At 36.6% G+C, this 22,554-nt stretch overlaps 1 protein-coding gene across 2 annotated transcripts in view; it reads right to left on the reverse strand.

Moving 5' to 3' along the window:
- Positions 1-22,554, reverse strand: part of alk (ALK receptor tyrosine kinase) — a 379,915-nt gene that overhangs the window by 121,759 nt on the left and 235,602 nt on the right. For both annotated transcript variants that reach the window (XM_077579089.1, XM_077579020.1), the window contains exon 5: positions 3,038-3,168. In XM_077579089.1, coding sequence (XP_077435215.1) covers positions 3,038-3,168 — 131 coding nt within the window. The remainder of the gene's footprint in view (positions 1-3,037; positions 3,169-22,554) is intronic.

The following is a 22,554-nucleotide window of genomic DNA, read 5'->3' on the forward strand; positions in this document are numbered from 1 at the left end:
GAGTATTTGTTTTGGTCCAGCAGGTGTGGCAACAGTGTACTAAGATTTTAATCTCCTCTGAGTTTAAATGCAAATATAACACAACATTCATTTGAGCAAAATAAGCAATGACATCGTTTTAGACAAATAATCCAGTGTTAATCAATCATAATCTAACAATACTGAGCAAACATGAATTACAACTGTTCAAATGCTGTGAAAACAGATTACGTTTGCTAGCCTGGGTTTCACTAATCACAATATAAAAACAGATTTAACAGAAGTAAAAATAAAAATAAAAAATGCACATGAGATATACCAACAAAGCAGATGACTGAAAGCAGATTTACATTCACTATCAGAAGCTAGTGATGTTGTAGTAATTTAATTTGGATAGCGTGTAAACAGAAGAGTGTGTGTCTAACTTTTGGGAAACCTGGGTTTTTAATGATGTTTGTCAAGGGCAAGCTTTGAATACAAGCTGGCATACTTTTAATTCCAAAAATCCAAACTTCAATTTAAATTGACAAATTTCATTTTGTTTTGTTTTTTTTCCCAGGAAGTTGTGTTCGTCACATACTGGGAAGTCCCAAATTGCTGTGGTTAATTACAAGATTTAATTTAGTCCACCACAAGCAGCTAATAGTGGAACATTTATTTTGATCAGCCCTAACTTGATTATTCCTTTTTATGCTCAGACATGAGCTGGTAAACAAGTTGCAGAGGTTTTACAGTAAACATTAGGAATCTTGGATTAAACTGCCTTCATTTGGAAAATCATGTGCCTGCATAAAATTACATCCCAATGACTACTATATTATAGACAGATGAAAATAATCCATTAAACAGATGAAAGATGGTATAATAGCTTTCAACTTTTTGGGCATCTACTACATGTTTGATGAGTTGGAGAACATAAGAGCAACAAGGACTTTTCTCTGTAAAGCTCACTTGAAATGACAAAGCAAATACTACTGTGGGTATGCACAGGAAATGGAAACAGTCATATTAATTCAATTTGAGGAGTACTCAAAATCAACAGGGAGGAATATTATTTCGTTCTCCAACAGACTTCACATTTCATTCCAGAATGGACTGGAGTGGTATAATGAAGGGAAAAAAAATATCCCTGCATATGCCTGCACAATTTTTCATTTGACAGGTCATGTTTGAGCTGCTTTGAGAGCTCAGTCAGTCAGCAGACACGTGAAATGCATTTACTGTAGTCGACATGCATATTATACAAGCATTCAAAAGTAACACAAGAAGAAGAAGAAAACAGGGCGAGTCTCGTACTTAACGTTGTTAAACTGTTGTTTTTAACTCCATCCAATTTTGAAAATTGCTTGTCAATGAAACCACAAAGAAAGCACAGCAACTTGACTTTCGCAAAGAACAACAATTTGTTAATCCTGTTCACCCTGTGATTGTGGAAAACAAGCTATAATCAAGCACAACCAAAGTGACTATGCAGCATTACTAGTGTAATATAAAGGAATATATACATTATTAGTCTAAATACAAAGAATAACAGATTCACATTTTGGAAAAGTACATAATCTAGGGCTGTGCAATTAATCACAATTCAATAACAGTTTCAATTATTACACTTCACAATTACAAAATCAGCATAATCGTAAAAAAAAGATTTATTACTATATCATTTAAATTTATACATTTGTACCTTTTATTTCAATTTTAAAATAACAAATTTCATAACTATTGTTTCATCCAAAAGGAACTTGCATAATTATAGAATCCATTCAAAGAATTTTATTTGTCTTAATATTTTTTTTATTACTTTTTTACATTTAAACAGTTTCTTGTTTTGTACCAAAAAATAAATAATCATCCTACTACACAGTGCACATGCTGCACTCCAATTTAAAGTTTTTGCCAACATAAATAAATATATATATATATGTATATAATTATGAATTCTATTTGGTCCTAAAGGAACTTACATAATTATAGTGTTTCTATTGTTTTTATTTTTGTAATTGGTCTTAATATTTTTAAATGTGTAAACATTTTCTTGTTTTGTACCAAAAATAAATGAACGTCCTACTGCACAGTGCACAAGCTGCATATATATATATATATATATATATATATATATATATATATATATATATATATATTAGTGATGCACCGAGAGAGAGAAGAGGACGCGAAAGATGACACAAGGCAAGTGTGTGCGTGTAGCAGCTACGCGCTAGCTTACAGCGATCAAACTTCTTATTCTGCAACTGAAGTGTGGTAGCAAATTGTTTGCTGCTGAAATGCAAATAAAGCCCCCGTTGAATAAGCAACACGGCACCCGGTTCGTTTACATGATAAATGAATTAATTTCACATGGCCGAGATGAGAGCTGCGTTATCAGCAGCGACACAAATCAATTGAGGTTGATAAGTGACGACACTTGAAAAAGTTCACAAAAGTAAAGCTTCATCTCCAGGTTATTATGTCCAACAATGCGCAGAAAAGCACTGTGTCTGTGTGCTAACGACAACTTTATTTATCATAGAATAATAAACGCAATGACATGACACTGCACTGTGTGCTTACTGTATGCTTGTGGTTATTCTCATTCATGCACCTAATTTATTTCTTAATCATTACTGTAGTAATAGGTGTTGAAAATGTGTAGTGGACTTTAGCTAATGGTGAATCTGAGTGATATTAAACATTGTTTTTTATTTGAATAAATTTACATTTTTATTTATTTTATTTTTATTTTTTGGGGGCATTTCGGTTTTCGGGCAAGCGTTTGGGCGTTTCGGCCCAAAATTTTCATTTCGGTGCATCCCTAATATATATAAATATATATTCTGTTTGGTCCAAAAGGAACTTAATGGTACATAATTATAGTGTTTCTATTTTTTTTTAACGCTTAAGCATTTTCTTGTTTTGTACCAAAAAATAAATAATCGTTTGAATAATTATTTTTTCCCAAAATCAAGCAGCCCTAACAAAATCTATATATTTCAATGTCTGAGCTTACATTTTTGGACTGAGTGCCGAAGAAAAGGTTCATAACATGAACAAGTCATCTTACCCATGGTGCAGTTGGTAGTGAAGTTGGGCTCAATCATGGCGGTATCATCAAGCGTTGGCTGGTCATAGCTGGCCGAGATCCGGAAAGGTAAGCCCCCGTGGGTCTCCAAGGTGAGGTGAGCCACGGCCCAGCTGCCAAGGAGACAAAGCAGGAGCAGGATCATTGTGATGAGCAGGCACCATGGCTGACAGACATTCTCACATCCTGGAGAAGGCTGTGGGGTCAGGGCAGGTTGGTTCTGCTCATCCGGAACCCCTGCAGTCCCGGAGGAGGGACTGTCTGAGACCTCAGTTGAAGAAGATGTGGCGGCTTCTTCATTGCATTCCATTTTGGCTCGCTGACACATTGCCACTATTTGAATCTGAGCCTTAGAGATGACCAGGTGTGAGTTGACACCTGACTAGGAAGTGTTAGCTAGGAAGGATTTAGGAAAATCCAAAGATGGGAAGGATAACTGTTGGTTCTTGAGCATCCGAAGCAGTGAGAGGAGTCCTGTTGTGAATGCTGTCCTTTCACAACCATCAACTGACTCTAATTTTGTTAAGCAAATTGCGCTGATTTCACTTGGGCTTTAACGTCATAAAACACTCTCTCTGTCTCTCTCTCTTTCTCTCTCTCTCTCTCTCTCTCTCTCTCTCTCTCTCTCTCCTCCCCCTGACTCTTGATCGGCTTCTTTTCATATATGCCATCAGGAAACCACTTATACCTACCGGTACATACAGTATGTGTAAAATATTTAGGCCACCGTTAAATATTTGGAAGCTTGTAATGGATGTGTAACTGTACTGCCACTCAATAGAGAACAGACCACTGCTAAGGCTGAACTTCTTAAAAAAATAAAAAAATCATAGAGCCGGGTGCTTCTGTTTGTTTGTCCATTTGTGTGTTATTTGGCAGTCAACTTCTTGGTTCATGAAGGATGACATATATACCCAACTCACAATGAGTGTTGGTTCAGGGCTAAACTGAAGATTATTTACTGAAAAAACACGCCCCGTACGCTTCCGTCTGGACACCATATGTAGGATACTCCTCCAGTGATGACATAATGGTCGCAGCTCGATGATGATGCATTGTCGCACTTTGATGACATGTGCTCCAAAGCGTCAGTCTGTCAACAACAATGGCGGATAGCCGTGTTGTAGTCGTTTTGCGCAGCGTGCTTATGCTTTTGCAGCAAAATATTTTGTTTCTTTATTTCCACGTTCAACAACCGCTGTTGTACTTGAATCACTTGTCTTAATGTTGTTTCGATACATACAAAGTCATGTTTGTTCTGTAAATTGCAATAAAGTTAATAAAAGGAAAAAAGAAAAAAGTGTTAGTCTTGTTTGCTGATTCTTCTTCTACGCTTTTCGTTAACTCCCTGTGGCTGCACTACAGCGCCACTCCAGACTTGGCAGATACATTACAGCCGTTAAATCTCCTCAGCGTCACGCAAGTCTTGAAATGCTTCTGTGTGTACGAAATGTGTTTGAGGAACAAAGCCAGCTTTGCTTCCGTCTGGACGGGAGGCAGCCGAGAGAGTAACCAGTTGTCGGACTATTTATTTGCTTTCCTTAATGGCCCAAGCGTAGCTTGCTCCTGGACCTCAATTTCCTTGAACCTCGTCTAGCCTTGTGTTTTGTTACTAGTTTTGTATTGTGATTTTGAGTTTCTGTTTCTTGCCCTTTTTATGTGCAAGCTCTTTTTCTTTGTATTTACTTCGTACGTGCGCTTTTAGTTTATCAGTCCTTGCATGTTGTTAGCGCTTTGATTTGGACTTTGTTGTGTAAAATAAATTAGTGTGTGTGTGTGTGCGTGTTTTTTTTTTAACACTGTCAATTATATTTGTTCAACTGGATAACAAAACATTTAATTTCAAATATGTAGTAGCTTGTTTGTATTGGCATGTGTTAAATGAGTAAATGTGTATAGTCCCACAGTCTGTGTGAAAAGAGCAGATGAAAACTCAAAACGCATCCACACACAGAAACTTCTGCTCCACAAACATCTGAGCTTTTATGATTTCCCAGATGTCTGTGCACTGACTCAACAGGCTTTGCATTACAAGTGTTGCTATCTTCTCCTATTCTGTCTTTTCTTTTTTCTTTTTATGTGTGATTTCTATTTTCAACCTCCCTCTCCAATTTACTCATTTCACTTGGCCTTTCTTAGAGAGGAGGGAAGGTGTTGACCAGATGGGAAGTGAAACTTCAGCACCACACTACATCATTAGAGAGCATCTGTCATATCCTATCAATGAAGAAGAATTAAATACCCGACAAGAGTCGCCACTGTGTCCTTGATGATGGTGATATTATTTTCAGACTCAGAAATCTACATGTTATGAGCATCCAAGAAGCCCCACAGGCTGAGTCATCAGCAGGATGGTGATGAGCCTGTAATTGCACAGGAATGTTTGTTTCCTTGTGCGTAAAATATATGCAGGCAACGCAATACGCTGCAACAAGCTCCTAAACCCCAGATAAGCAGTGAATAAATGCTTCAATACCCCAAAACTGAAACACAAAACAAATTAGCAAAATCTATAATTTGAAATGAACAAATGTGTAAACAAAACAGTGTGCCTGCAGTTAAATATGCTCGATACACTAAAAATAAGGCATGCAATTCCATGTAATTCATGTGAACCCTGAATCAGTCTATTACGTATTGGTTATCACATGTCTTTCACATGTCCGTTAACTCATTTGCTCCAAAGAGTATAAAAACATTCTATTTTAAATATTGCCATGGTCCCAAAAACATATTAATACGTTTGTTTGTTTTTTAAATGCTAAAGCATACAGAAGGCTTTGATGCAGCTTCTGACCTGAAGAGGTCACTTAAAGCAATGGTAGTTATTACACACACAAAAAAAACGGCCAGCAGGTGGCAGTAGAGTATAAGAGACAAACCAGGGCTTCAACTAGCTCTTTTCCCCAGTGTTTTCAACAGGTTTGTGAATAATGATGAAACTTAGCTATATTCTAATGCTAATTGCTGCAAAACAGAAACATACACAAATATACTTTTTTGTTCCTGATGAAAGAAGACACTCTAATCTTTCTTTTGTTTTCCTAGCAATAGAACACAATATTCTGTGGGCCTTGCAAAATCAGTCAAAATTCAGTAAAGCGGCCGGGAGCAAAGGGGGTTGCTTCAGTGAAAATGGCTCGGAGTGAATGAGTTAAAGACATCAAACCCAACAAAAAATGTGACGATGGACATATTTTCCTTCACGTTTTGATAGCCTTCGGATTTTATTTTACAAAGCAACCCCACTTAGATCTAAGATTCATAGTTGATACAGGATTCTTTTCTTTATATACTTGACTTTAGTGTTCATAAACATAGGGCTTATATTGCCCAAAAACTCAAGTTTTGCCTCATCCATCTAAAACACATTCACCCAGAACCTTTGTGGCTCAACATATTATTTGGCAACTTCTAGTTTCAAAGTATTTACTGTAAATGGCCACCATGGATGTTTCTTTCTTTAACAGTGTACTGTTTACCAACAGTTTTGTTTATGTGTGTTACTAGTCTCTGCGGCTAAAACTATTTGTACGTCCTATCACGCTATATCTGTGCTGACAGTCACTGGACTGATTAGATGAACAGTTGTGAGTGGAGCTGCCAGTGCACATCACTCAAAACAGTTCAACTTAATTAGTAGTTGACCATGCATGGCACAGTGCCCGGAAATAAAAACGGAATACAAATGAGTGAAAGCCTGTTACAACAGCTCTGCTGTGTACTTTCTCCTTGATTTTCAATATATTTTTTTTTAAATAAACTAGTGTTCATTTTACATCATGTAACCCGTTCTGGACAGTTTTCATCGTTTTGGCCGTGATATTCTTCATCAAAGCTTATTTGTTGTTGTTTTGCGCCTGTTTACAACAGCTCTGTTGCTACTTCCACCTTTTTGGTCTTTTTGCGTTTACACTATTAAAGCATTTTAGCCTTAATATATTATTTAGTAGAGAATATTGTAACTCTTGGACTTTCTTCATTTGTGTATGATCCTAAAGTCATTATAGCCAGGAGGTGGTTCATCCAAAGATGGATCTGGATGTTGTCCCCTCGATGAATACATCCTGGAAGAAATACCGAGGTAGACAACAAGAGCCAGCAATATAGTAAAGTGAAGCGAGACAGAGGATGGGGGAAGGAGATTTGAACTGTTCCTTCTCTATGATTGTTACTTGGCAAAGGACAAACTAACTAATGGTTGTTAGAAAAATGCAGTTGTTAGTTTACATTAAATATTCGAGATTCATTTTTTCTTTTTCATAGAGGAGAGCAGAGTATCAGTGCTGGTTAGACAGAATAGTACTACACACGTCTGTCATTGCTTAAAATGGAAAAATTGCCCGTGTAGCTTTGGGTGACATTATTCTCAACAATAAAATAATGATGATAATGATGATAATAATGATGATAATAATAATAAATTAAATGTATAGCCGAACAACTGAACACTGAAACTGAAAATAATTGACTAGTCTCACAAAGTAGGAGGTTATAAGAATATAGCAAAGCATTTTTAGATGCTAATATTGTCTGTTTGGACAGGCAATTAAGAAATAGCAGTCTTAAGGAACAGTGGAAGTTAAAGCAAGAACTGGAAGACCAAGAAAAATATCAGACAGACTAACTCACAGGATTGTGAGAAAAGCAAGCCAAAACCCACGTTTGACTGCATGATCCCTCCAGAAAGATCTGGCAGACATTGGAGTTGTGCTGCACTATTCCACTATAAAGAGAGACTTGGACAAATTGGTCTCTATAGAAGAGTCATTAGAAGAAAACCTAAACTACATCGTCAGTGACTGAATTTGCAAATAAACACACAGAGAAGCCTGATGCATTTGGGAAACAAGTACTGTGGACTGATGAGGTTCAAATTAAACTTTTTCTTCAGATGGGGTGTAATACTCTGAGAAAAAACTTGCAAATTTGCCACTTTATAAAGTGGCAAATTTGCAAGAAAAAAACTCAACAAAAAACTTAGGACAAATACACGTAGCATAGCTATAGTCTAATGTGAGGATTCATTGGTGGTTAATGGGTCACTGTTTATAAAATGAAAAGGCAGGATGGAGACTGATTCATTCTTAACTTAAGCTTTACTCGTCATACCCGGCAGCTAGAGCGACAACACTATCTAGCCCCCTATTAGCTGACGAACGCTAACCAGTCAGAATCTAGCATACTTTAGGTAAATGCAAGTGAATGACGGAGAGCAGCAGATTCGACTTAGCTACTTGTACAAGAAAATACCAAAAAGTATGAATGTGTAAATAATCCATCCATCCATTTTCTTTTCCTCACAAGGGTCGCGGGGGTGCTGGAGCCTATCTCAGCTGGCTTTGGGCAGTAGGCAGGGTACACCCTGAACTGGTTAATTCTGGAAATGTAAATATACATGTGAACAAATTAACTTAAGTGCTTGATCCTCAGGTGTGGACCTTCACAAATAGAGGCATCTTTGTCGCCGGCCGTACCAAACGCTTCAAAGAACAAATGCCTAATATCATATGATATGGTTAATATCTGCTAAAGCAATTACTAATCTTCTTATTTAAAACCCCGACCAAAAAGTATTGGCACCAACATACACATTTTTTTCCCGCAAATTTGCCACTTTATAAATTTGCTAATTCGAGACTTTATGAAGTGGCAAATGTGCGAGTTTTTTTCTTGGAATATTGCCCCGGCCCTCTAATATCTATCTATCTATCTATCTATCTATCTATCTATCTATCTATCTATATCTATATATATATATATATATATATATATATATATATATATATATACATGGCCCTAATACACCCTCGTACACAATAGATGCAATTCAGATTCAGCCTTTTGTGTAGCATACTGCTGTCACGCTTTGACACACTGTCACGTTGTGTGTCTCCCACAACTGCAGATGGCACAAACATGGTGCAAAGGATACATTAGAAATCCCTGGTTATGTTAGGGAAGGGCTCAACAGAGTGTCTCAAACCCCACCATCAGTCTGCGATTTCTCTGCAGCAGCTGGTTCGCTCTGTTAATGTTCTCAGTCGCCTTTGTCATGGTAGGCTGTCCTAACTTGGGTGTCATCTTCCACCTTATTGTGGCCATTCTTGGATCATTTGAGCCACTCGTAGACTCACAAAACCCCTTTGAGACATTAAGTTGGGCCCTACCACAGCTGAACAAGGAATGAAGTTCAAATGTATTTGCGCCATGCTTGTGCCACCTCCAGTTGGCTGACAAAGCATGACAAGTACACAGCACAAAAGCCTGAAAAGGAAGCACAGAGTGGGAGAAGTGAAAAATATTCCAGCATAATCGTGGTGTTCGCCAACTGGCAATGAGTTAGGAGCTTGACTGCTACAGTCTCATTTGGTTGTTGTTACACATTGCATTAAGTATGAATGAAAGGCTAATCGTCACACAGGCCCTAACCTCATATAAACTGTGGTGAGAAAAACAAGAAAATTACAACATTTGTTTGATCTGACAGGCAATGAATAACAATACTGCTCTTTATGGAACTTGTGATCAAATACAGGATTTAGTCAACAATAATCATGATGGTTTCCAGCTAGAATTAAGGAAGACACTTAAGGCAAATCTTAACCATCATATAGCCAATGGATTTGAACCTGTGTATGGCTAAACAGATTATTCTGCAACATAGATTGCCAGGAGCTAATCATGGAGGATGAAAGCAAACTGGAGCAAATAAACAAATTCAGATGCAAGGGTGTCCTCACAGTGATGTGGGTTTGCATTTCACACCGGCTGAAAAGATCTTTCTGCATAGCCAAGTCCAGAACCATTGACTCAATGTATGAACTCACAAAGGAAACAAAGAGTCGTGAATCAACTTTTCCAATAAATTAATTGTGGACACTTAATTTACAAAATGATGCTCATTAATTCAAACGGCCTTGTAAGAAAAGTACCAATTACTATTTCCTCTAGTGTAAACACAAAACGTGGTGCTTTGGAGGGCTACTGTTTTTTCAAGACATTTTTAACAAACTTAATTGAGAATTTAATACTCATACAGTGGATCTTGCAGTTTAGAATCCATGGAATAGCATATTCACAGATTTTCAATATATATATATATATATATTTATTTTTATTTTTTTGTGTGTGTTTGTTTTCATGTCACCCCATCTCACCACATTTTTCAAGGAAAACATATATTGAATGTTTATCAGCATTTTGGGGAGTTAAAAAATCCCAAATGCATTTCAATGGCCGTCAATTATACACTGATTTGCAGGCTGGCACTGCCCCTATATCCCACAAACTGGGAGAGTCCACTGTAATTAGCATATGGTACCTGTTTACAGTACCAGTCAAAGGTTTGGACAAACCAGCGGTAATTTTTAGAATTCATAAGTGTGCTTAAACGTTTGATTGGTATTGTATGCGGATTATTTTAATAATCTGTAACATTAACATAAGGGGACAAAAGCAGACTGCAGACTTTCGCTTTTCCAACCAAAATGTGCCATGAAACCACAGACTGACCTACACTTCAACGATAAGATGGCACATAAATTATTGCATATTTCCCTCACAAATTTAAAACTGCTTCATATCTTGAGCCGAGAACGAGTATCAATCAGGTCAAACATTTTACGGCAACAGGCCATGAGCTATGAATGCTAAGCTTCAATCAAAGTTTTAAATTAAAGACAAATGAGACACAATTCTGCCACAATTTAATAGAGGTCAACCTGAACACCGAATACTAGCAGATTTTTTGGACTCATTGGAAGTAATGAAATAATTTACAAGAGACATTAAGAACTATACAGTGACGGCAAGACCGAGACAGATAGAAACGGATGACTTTAGATGTCTTTGCATTAGACTGCAATGTATCAACTGAGAATCAGTTCACTTTTGTTCTTAGTTGTGCCGCATAGACTTTGCTGATATTTTTTTGCAAATGTATTAAGGTCAGAGTCTCATGGCCAGATCTTGAGAAATCTTGCAATGATATTAAGTCTTTGGTATCAAGCGAAACCTTTATATCTGCTATGAGTGGAACACATGGTAATTTGGAGGGGGGACTTTATGGGTACAGATGGAGTTTTTTTGAGTAGATATATAGTTGGTAGCAGCAACATGTTTCAATTGCATTCAAAGACATTGGCATAAATGTTGCCCTAGTAACAATTTTTTAAGAATGAGGCATTTCTGGACGACCTGTTCACAATGCAGCTATGTCAGGAATCTGGCGGCTTGGCGTGATGGCCCCATGTTCACTCCTTGCAGGGCAGCTCTTCAGCCATAAATGAATGAAACTCAGTGAGCTTTAGGTTTGGGTAGGCAGGCAGTCTCAAATTGAGACGCACACACCAATTACAAATGTGTGTGTCGGCAGGCAAGTTACAACGTATCCTAGGGTGACCATATTTTCATTTTCAAAAAAAGAGGACATTCAGCCCGACCTCGAGATACTGGATACTCAGACTGAGAAAAGGTAATATTAAAGGAGTGGAGCTGACGCGCCAAATGCGCCCTAACTCAAATGTACTGTATAAAAAATTGCAGAGCTCTATAGAAGTGCATGTGTCTGATGGAGAAAACGGTAAGCAACACCAACATAAAAACAAACAAAAATAATGTGTAAATAATGGTTCAATAGCATGTTTGGCTGATCATTTTCTACTAGTCATTTTAAATTGTGGTATTTGTATTTGTTGGGAACAGTTGGTTACATTGAGAGCCCCACTAGAAGGAAGAGATAAATAGCAAGGCTTATCTTTGATTCTAAAAGGTGGAGTTTGCCGTCTTTAAAAACAAACAAACAAACAAAAGAAACAGCTTTTTGTTATATTGCTGGTGTCGGGCCTAAATCTCAAAAGTCATAATTTTTTCACATATCTAGGCTATTGGTCAGTTTATTATTATTATTATTATTATTGTTATTATTATTTTTTTATTTTATTGTTTTACAAGTTATTGACCAATCTACAGTTTAAAAAACATACCAGCGTCATGTTAAAACAAAAGTTAGGACTGACTGTAACTTCGGTTCTATGAGTGACGACCGCCATTGTGTCCTGTCACTCGCAATCCTCATGTTGAAATGAACCTCTGGAGAAACCGGAATTCATACCCTTCTATGGTCATCCAGGGGTCACAGTTGACTATTTTGGTATGCATAACTCAAACTGCACAAGCACAAAGTGGGAACATTCAGTGCCTGAAACACCGCCTCTGGTGGTCGGGAGGGAGGAAATTGAACTGCCTGTATGACCTAGAATTTGGCTGGCAACCAGTTCAGGGTGTACCCCGCCCACTGTCCGATGCCAGCTGGGATAGGCTCCAGCGCCCTTGTGAGGACAAGCAGTTAAGAAAATGGATAGATGGATGACCTACAATTAGAATATTATTAAAATTTAATTGTTAAATTTAATGTAATTTTATTTTTAACTATTATTTTGAAACACAATGATACCTTGACAAAAATGACCTATCTATTCAACATTATGTTTAATTGCATCATGAATAGGACCGTGGCTAATATTTACACAACAGACTCAAACTATTTTCAGAGCTTTCGACTTTAGACGCATCCTGAAGCTTGGACGCATGTGCGAGATGCTGTGACTATCGCGAGACCTACAGCGAGACCGGGAAACCCCAACATGGCGGCGCCCTGCTGCTAAGATAGAATTAGCTCTATTATACTAAACTAACCCAAATTTAACCATCATATATCTTGCCTTTCTTTTTTTCCCCTCTCTTTTTCATCCGACAGATTTGGAATACCACCCAACGTGGAGGACCTCGAACGCTTCATCGACGCACATTTTTACAGCTGCGCGATGGAGAATCCTTCCGTCGAGAAACTGTCGAGAAAACCTTCGAAAAAGAAGAAAAATGATTCAGCGACGGACACGGACAACCTAGCCACTACGGAGGTTTCGGTCAGTATGCTGGAGTCCATAAATAAAAAATTAGAGGTCCTGTCACGGTCCGGCCAAGGAGCGGAGTTGGGTCCGCCGGCGTGTGGAGTAGAGGACCCAAAATGCAGGAAGGCAGGAGTGCGGGTTAGACTGTTATGTTTTATTGTACAAACTCAAAATCAAAACGACAGCACAAACTCCGGGGGTGACTGTGACAATGGCAATGATCCCACAAGGGACTGATCACCACCCGGGAATTAAATGCACCCACACTAATTAGGGGATTAGTCACACCTGGGGCCAGGCACAAGTGGCTGAGGGCCCGGATTGGTCAGCCTGCGGAAGGGCAGGCATCCACTCAGGACCAATCGGGGCCCTCAACCAAAGCCAGCTCTACCCAGACATGACAGGTCCTCTCCCTAATCAGCAAGGACGTCAAAGAATTAAAGGTAAGCATGGAATTCTTCAGCCAACAGGTAAGTGATCTCCAACGAGACAATGTCGAGTTACACTCTACACTCGTGACTGTTTCAGCCGAGTTAGAAACCATTAAAAAGGAAAATAAAATGCTAAAAGAAACTGTTCTGGATATTCAGTCCCGTAGCATGCGGGAGAATTTAATATTCTCAGGAATATCCGAGAATACCTCTGACAATCCAGAGGTTGAGATAAAAAAAATTATGACGACGTCGTTAAAAATTCCTCAGGAGTCGGTAAATAACATCTCTTTTCACCGGGTACATCGGCTTGGAGCCCCCAGGGGCAACAGACCCCGTCCTATTATCGCCAAGTTTGAGCATTTTAAACAGAAAGAATTTGTTAAAAGTAAAGGACGGGAGCTTAAAGGGACCTCATTTGGAATGAACGACCAATTCCCGAGAGAGATTAATGAGCGGCGAAAGGTACTGTTTCCTATAATGAAACAAAATAGGCAGGAGGGTAAACGGACTGCGATGGTCGTCGATAAACTATACATCAATGGCCAACTATTCCGGAACCCCAACTCCACTCCCTGGCTGTTCTAAATGGCATTGGTGGAACTAAACTTGGTTTGATTATTAGATGTATACATATACTGTATATGTGATTATAAAACCTAAAATATGAATACTCATTGTGTTTAGGCGATATTATAAATATATTATTAAATACATAACTATATCTAAAGTATATTTAAACAAAAAAATCTCGCTTAGGTTACCAGTTACTGGTGTATTTTTATGTTTAATCCCCCGTTAACTTCCTTTACTTTTACCTCCCTACCTGTTTTTTCACTGTTATATTTACTTACTCGTCACCTCATATTTTACTCAAATTACATAAACCACCTAACCACTTTGATTCTATCCTATAACATACTAATATTGACAAATGGCCTATGCAGATATATACACAGGACTGAGTCTATATTGTTTGTATGCATAAATTAGTTCTGGTTTCCTGGAATGTTTGTGGCGCTCGCTCAGAAGCAAAAAGAATAAAAACTTTAGACCATCTCTTAAAATTAAAAGCAAATATTTGCCTCCTACAAGAAACCCACCTACAAAAATCTGAAGAAAAATTACTTATTGATAAGAATTTTAGCCAAGCGTACTCTGCCCCTTATAACAGTAGACAAAGAGGAGTCTGTATACTCATACATAAGAATTTACTCTTTACTTTAAATAATACAATAACAGACCCAGAGGGCCGATACATTATTATTCAGGTGACTATATTTAATAAAATATATACACTTGGTAATTTATATGCCCCTAATAATGATGATCCGGCCTTTTTCCATGAATTTTTCTCTCAGCTGTTTGATTTAGCAGCGAACTCTATTATTATTATTGGAGGAGACTTTAACACAGTCTTAAATCCATTAATTGACCGTTCTAATAATACAACATGTAGGCGATTACAATCTACTAAAGTAATAGGGGAATATATGGATGACTTTTGCCTCGTCGACAGCTGGAGACTTAAAAACCCAAATAAGAAGGAATTTACCTTCTTTTCCGCTGTGCACCGGTCTTTTTCAAGAATTGATTATTTTCTTACAAATAACTCTATTGCTGATAAAACTGTTACAAAAATACATCCTATTATTATTAACGACCATGCACCAGTCTCCCTTTCCCTACAAGTTGATTATACCTTTAAACCACCACCGACATGGCGTTTTAACATCTCACTGCTAAACGACGCAGAGTTTGACAAAATTATAAGAAAAGAGTGGGCAGACTTTTTGGAAATAAATGACTCTCCAGACCTATCGCCATCTCTTCTCTGGGAAACTGGGAAAGCAGTAATTAGAGGTAAAATTATATCATATTCATCTTATAAAAAGAAACAGGATCAAAAATCAGAAAAAGACTTGGAAGATAAAATTAAACAACTGACGGATGAGTACGCAATAAACCCAAATAACCAAATATGGACTGACTTACAAAATACAGTTAGACGATATGCTAACTAAAAAGACAGAGTTTATAATACAACAATTGAGATATAACAACTTTGAATATAATAACAAATCAGGTAAATTTCTTGCAAACCAACTTCAACGCAATCGGGAAAAGTCTCTTATAATGGCTATTAAAGAGACAACTGGTGAATGCACACAATCACCAGAAGAAATTAATCACATTTTTTATAACTATTATCGGAACCTATACTTAGAAACTAACAAGCCTAACCCTGAGCATATTGAGGCATTCCTCAGTAGCTTAAATATACCTCAGTTAACTACTGAATATAAAGACATGTTAGATGCGGCACTTACTATAAACGAGTTGTACAGTGCTCTAGTTAGTATGCCTAATGGCAAAGCACCTGGCCCGGATGGTTATCCGGCTATATTTTTAAGCACTTCTGGTTAATGCATGCTCCACTATTCTTAAGAGTAGTAACAGAAATTAAAACTAAGGGTTACATACACCCACACATGAATACAGCAGCAATTAAACTTTTATTTACCAGAAAAAGACCCCACCCTTCCATCAAGTTACCGTCCGATTTCACTAATTAACACTGATATTAAAATTATCACTAAGGCTTTCACATCTAGACTAGAAACAGTAATCTCGACAATCATTCATAGCGACCAAACAGGCTTTATTAAAGATCGGCACTCTACTAATAATATTAGGAGACTCTTTAACCTTATTAGCATGTCACAGCGGCATGATAAAAAGGCAGTTATTATATCATTGGATGCAGAAAAAGCTTTCGACAAAGTGAACTGGTCCTTCCTCTTTGCTGTTTTAAATAAATTTGGCTTTGGGAAATCATTTATCCACTGGGTATCAGTATTATATGATTCTCCTAAAGCTACAGTTACTACTAATGGGATTATATCTCAGAGCTTTACTTTACAGATAGGCACAAGACAGGGATGCCCACTGTCCCCTTTATTATTTGCAATATTTATTGAGCCACTTGCATTAGCCATACGCCAGGAAAGAAGGATTCAAAGAATTCACTCTGGGGTAACAGAACATAAAATTAATCTATATGCCGATGACATCTTACTTTATTTAGAAAAGCCGGCTACTTCGTTAGGGCAAGTATTTAACTTAATAACTAAATTCTCACAGTTATCAGATTATTCTATTAACTGGACAAAATCAACACTTCTACCTATTACAGAAAATTCATGGAACCCTGCAAGCCAGGACCCACACTACTCATTTCCTGTAGGTAATTTAAAATACTTAGGCAGAAAAATCTCACCTAAATTAACTGATTTAATTCATTTAAACTTTTCTCCACTTCTGGATAACATTTATAGTGACTTGGAGCGCTGGAATAATCTTCCTATTTCTCTAATAGGACGAATAGCCACCATTAAAATGAAAGTTTTACCCAAAATAAACTATTTTTTCTCAATGATTCCATTTAAACCTACGGCTAAATGGTTCCAGTTGTTGGACTCAGCCGTTACAAAATTTTACTGGAATAAAAAAAAGCAAAGATTAGTCTATCTACTCTTCAGAAAAGTAAATCCAAGGTGGTCTAGAGGCACCAAATTTTATGTACTACTATATAGCTAACCAGCTACAATATATCGTTCTATGGGCACAACCCAACAGAGACACTAACTGTTGGCTGGAACTAGAACAGAAGGATTGTAATAACCTCAGACTTCGAGATTTACTCTTTATTACAACATCGATTAAGCGACATAATTGTTTTAAAAACCCAATGATTTCCGGCACCGTGACTGCCTGGTGGAAGGCACTAGAATTGACAAAAGCCCAAGTGGAGCCCTGTGGGCTCTCGCCCCTATGGCATAACCCCGACTTTCAACTTAACAACCAACCGTTTTATTTAGGTGTGTGGGAGCAGAAAGGAATTACACATCTCCACCATCTCTTCTCAGATAATATGTTTATATCATATACATCCTTGCTCCAAAAATAAAATATAAAAAACGGAATTTTTTTACATTATCTACAAGTTAAAAATATGATAAAGAAAAAAATTCCAACACTTCGGGGTACGCTCCAACTGCCTGTTTTAGCTAAAGATATTAACAAGCTTTCTCCGACAACAACAAAAAAACTTTCAAAAATATATAAGTTACTTTCATATACTGATAAAATGTCTTTACCCATCTCGAAATGGGAGACAGACTTGTCTATAGCACCGGAATCTGACTTTTGGATTCAAGTTTGTGAAAACGCATTTAAAATGACAAAACACACAAATTTACAACTTATCCAATATAAAATTATTCACAGAACATACATTACTCAATATATGATGAAGAAAATGGGACTCTCAGACTCCGACATTTGTCTCCAATGTTTACAAAACACTACAGACACTTATGTTCATGCTTTATGGTTATGTACTCCGGTTATGTATTTCTGGACTAAAGTCTTAGAAAAACTTTCCGCTATTTTGGACTGTAGGATACCTTTATCTCCAAACTTGTGTTTGCTAGGTGACCTAACAACAACTGACTTACCACATAAACAATTTCAATCTACACTTGTAGCCCTTACTATCACTAAAAAAACAATTCTTGTTAACTGGAAAAATAAACAAACTCTGAATATCGACCAATGGTCTAACCTCCTCATAAATCACATTTTAATGGAAAAAATATCTGCCTCAAATAAAAAACAAATATCCAAATTTATAGAAACATGGTCTACGTATATAGAATTTTTTAACCTAATTCTGGTTACTTAATTCTGTCTGTTAGCGAGAGCCACTACATCGTGATAACTTACATTGATGTTTCTGCATTTGGCAATTTATTATTATATTATATTATTAGTATGGGATTTTTTTTTAATGGGCTTTAGGTGAACTGATGAATACACACACGCACGCACGCACACACACACACGCACATACACATACAAAAAAAAAAGTATATATATATATATATATATATATATATATATATATATATATATATATATATATATGTGTGTGTATATGTATATATATTTATAAAAAAAAGAAAAAAAGATATATATTTTTTATTTATTTTTTTAAAAAGGAGAGCAATGATGATGTCAAATCGAATGAACACTACTGAGCTCTCCTGGAAAGAAAAACAAACAAACAAAACAAAAAACAAAAACTATTTTCAGAGCTTTCAATATTATGCAATACCGTTCTACGCCACACAAACTACAACAATAGCACAGGTAAAGAGACACACACAACATTCCTTTCAATACTAAACTGGACTTTTACTAGGCTGATCTTGGTGTATTCTATGTGCTTACTACAGTCTAAAAGCAATAATAATTGTGTAACTCATGGTCCCTGCTCTCTGTTAAAGTGAGTGAAGTGTCTTGCTGTGAAGGTGCCTGTCTCAGCAATCCCCTCATAAGCCTTCAAATCATTACCCAGCAAGCCTTGAGGGCAGAGCCCCTTCTCTCCTATAAAAGTGATTGACACCATGTCGGTCATAATTCAAGATAACCTCACCTCTTCCCAAGTTTATGCAATAAGGGACTCTCCGGTGATGTGCCCCACTAATGTTATCAGGGAGCAGGGGTGTCTCACAATGGGAATACACCGATTTTTTCTTCTACTTCTTTTCAGTTGCAGGATTAGCTCATCGAAGTGACAAAAAAACTTGTCTTCAACAAAGTAAAAATTCCCCATAGTTTCTCGATCCCCATGGCGGTAGCATCCGGTGTCGAGCAGTGAGGAGTCGGGCGGGTGCTTTGACAAATGCCAACACTCGTTAATTGTGATGGTGAAATTACCTCAGCAAATAGTAACGTTCCATTTCCTTTGTAGCTGAATCGCTGAACATAGCGGTAAACACACTGCATCTTTAAAAAATAAAAACTTTTGATGCCATAAGTAAACGCACAAGGCTATTGAATGTACTAGGGTTGTCAGGCGATTAAAATATTTAATCGTAATTATTGACATGACTTCAATAGTTAACTCACGATTAATCGCAAATTTGATATATTTTCTTAATGTACAATAAAATGTACAATAAAATATTTTTTTCCTAAGTTTTCATACTCTTATTAACATAAAAGTGGGCAAAAAATGTTAAACTAAGAAATATGGCTGCATCTTTTAGTCATTGATACAGTAATTTCATAATAATTCATAAAATTTAGTTAAAATTAAAAAGATGTACTGTAAAAAACGAGAGTGATATTGGTCATTATTCTGCCACTAGATGGCATAATTGCATTTATAAAACGGTGACGGCTCAGTGCATTTTTATTCTCATATTACAGTTTTTACAGTCGTCTACACACTAAAATGAACATTTTCACACAATTGCCGATGTTTACACACGAGGAGCAAAACACTTGTCCAGAGTTGCATAACAATAGGCACATATTCAGCTTCACACTTTTTGTAAAACATTACACACAGTGGTTTGCACGCGCACACTACACACCTCTACACACATTTTCATACCTTAGACACAGATAAGGATTGTGAGGTTACTTGCTAGTCATTACGAAGCACGGGCTTGTCAATGACCACACCATTAAACATGTTGGATAATCACATCCACTAAGTGTAGAAGCACACATGTGCTTAATTGGGAATACATCGTACTGTCATTTTTATTTGTTTATAGATTTGTATTTGTCTAACGGTAGTAAGAAAAACTATTTTGTTCTGATTTTTATTGTTGAGTGTTATGTTACTAGAGCTGAGTGTGGTAAGAAATATATATTTTCAGTCTGACATTTGTGTAATTTGTAGCCCTTTTGCAACAGGTTCCATGTCAAAGGGTCAGAGACTGAAGACTTGTAGCAGTGGTGTTGCTAACTATTTCAGGGGAGCCTGAACCTCCAACCATTTTTTCAACATCTATACTTCTCATTATGCCCTCCTCCACCCTTTTTTTTAAATTAGCATGTAGGCCATGTCAAATGTCACTTTCAGTATATGTATATTAAATGCAAGACTTAGCAAATCCCCCCCATATTTTTACTATGTTTTTTTCTCAGGGATTCAAGATATCGGTCATAACTCATTCACTCATATATATATATATATATATATATATATATATTATTATTTTTTTTATTTATTTATTTTTTTTTATTTATTTATTTTTTTTAAGAAAAGATAATTAAAAATTTTGAATTTTTCATAATTAATCCTGTGACTTCACTAGTTAACTTACGATTAATCACAAATTTTATTTCTGTTCTAGATGTACAATAATTAAAAAAATATATATCTGGGTTTTCATACTCTTGTTAACAAAAGTGGGAAAAAAGTTAAACTAATAGAAATAGTTCAAATGAATTTTTGACCTCAATAGCAGTGAATGAGTTAATCGTGATTAGTATTTTTTTCCATATACGTCCAGCTCTAGTGTGGCCTGCAAATGCCCCATAGTTCGGACACCCAGGCATTAGCGTTTCCACTTAATCAATTGCATGAGAATGCTGTATAAGTAATAAGTAAAAAAACATTAGCCTTAAACATAGTAATTGGAATTGTTAAGATAATGCCTTACACAACTTCACTGTATCCCACTTAGTGGTGAACATTTGCGATGCTAACGAATGTCGATTTCACGTCAGGGTTCATTCAAGGTTGCAGCGTTTCTTAAAAGTTCTCTAAACGTTGTGACACGATCCTTCAGAAAGGTAAGAGCGTAAACATACCAAATATTTGTTATTGTAGACTGGAAAACATTTTTGGTGATAATATTGGTGATATCAAACTAAGTTGTTTTATTTTACTCATTCACTGCCATTGTATGTTTGTCAATTATAATTTTTCAACGTATAGCTAGGTGGGGGAGAATCAATCTGATATATACGCCACTGTAAATGTCAAAATTGGAAACAACTTTACTGATGCACAACCACAAATAAATGACATCATTGCCCCATTTTATACAAAATAAACACCATTTGAGAGTCCACGGGAGTAATGGCTGCATTTTGTGCAATATACATTTTCTACTGTTGATTATAAAAGAGCAGAAAAAGGCAGAAAGGAGAGAGTCTATTGTCATTTGGCAAATTTGATGTATATATAGGTTAACAACACACTGGAGGCTGTGCATAGTGCCCACTGCCCAGTTTAACATCAAGTAAGAATAAAAAATTCAACTTTCAGTAATTGTTGTATTCAGTTCTAAACACCTACTTTGCATTCAATGTTCACAAATTAGAAGATGTAACAGCTGTTGTGGAAACTCAATGCGCACTCAGTTTGCAAACAAGAAAAAGTTTCAGCTTAATTACAAACTCTCATCTTTGTACTATATGACCAATAAATTAGAGTATAAAACAGTTTTTTTTCTTTTCTTTTTTTAATAAGCGTTCCAAACTTTCCAATAATGAAATCAGAGGCAGCAACTTCCTATCCAGCAGACACACACATAATACCACAGTCCTGTGCTCTGTGGAGTCATCATGTATGATAGCGGCAACACAAAGACACTGCAATTCATCACTGTAGTTGCTTTCCCGCTTAGCATTCACGATCTAATTAAAGTTCTTGATAATGGTTTCCTTCATTATAATGCTGTAATTTATTATCCTGCCCTGCTGTGTGTGTGTCATACAAAGTCCTTTTGCCTCTTTGAGCCTACTGTCTGGGTTTCGGTTGGGCTGTCTTCAAGCAAACTGGTCTGAATAATTCAGACAGCGCAGCTCTTCAGCTGAAGTGCCTTCTAATGATAGTGTGATGATTGAAATGTCATTGCAACAGTAAAACAGAGTATTTCAGAGCTGGGAACTTGAAGTCTTCATCAGGCACTGGAACGCACTGAAAGCCCCTTGACACCTACAGGCGTACATTGCAAGACATTTTCAATGGCTTACATTTTTAGCCACGATGACCTTATTGTAAAGTCAACATCTTATTATAGTCAACAAACAATACCAGGAATGGCTTTGTCCCATTTTAAAATGTATGTGTTATTAATATTAATTTAAATTGGTAAACTGTAGCTCATGTAGTTTAAAATTATAATTATTTGCACTATATTAATTAAAATAATATTTAGAATCAAACTGTGTTCAAATAACTTATAATTTTACTAATAGTCAGTTGTCATAAATAAATAAACATAGAGACAAAAGTCGAGACATTCTTTCCTCTTGCCTGCTGGTCCAAATTCATTTATTT

This window comes from Vanacampus margaritifer, chromosome 1 (genome assembly GCF_051991255.1).
Source record: "Vanacampus margaritifer isolate UIUO_Vmar chromosome 1, RoL_Vmar_1.0, whole genome shotgun sequence".
In the NCBI taxonomy this organism is placed as follows: domain Eukaryota; kingdom Metazoa; phylum Chordata; class Actinopteri; order Syngnathiformes; family Syngnathidae; genus Vanacampus; species Vanacampus margaritifer.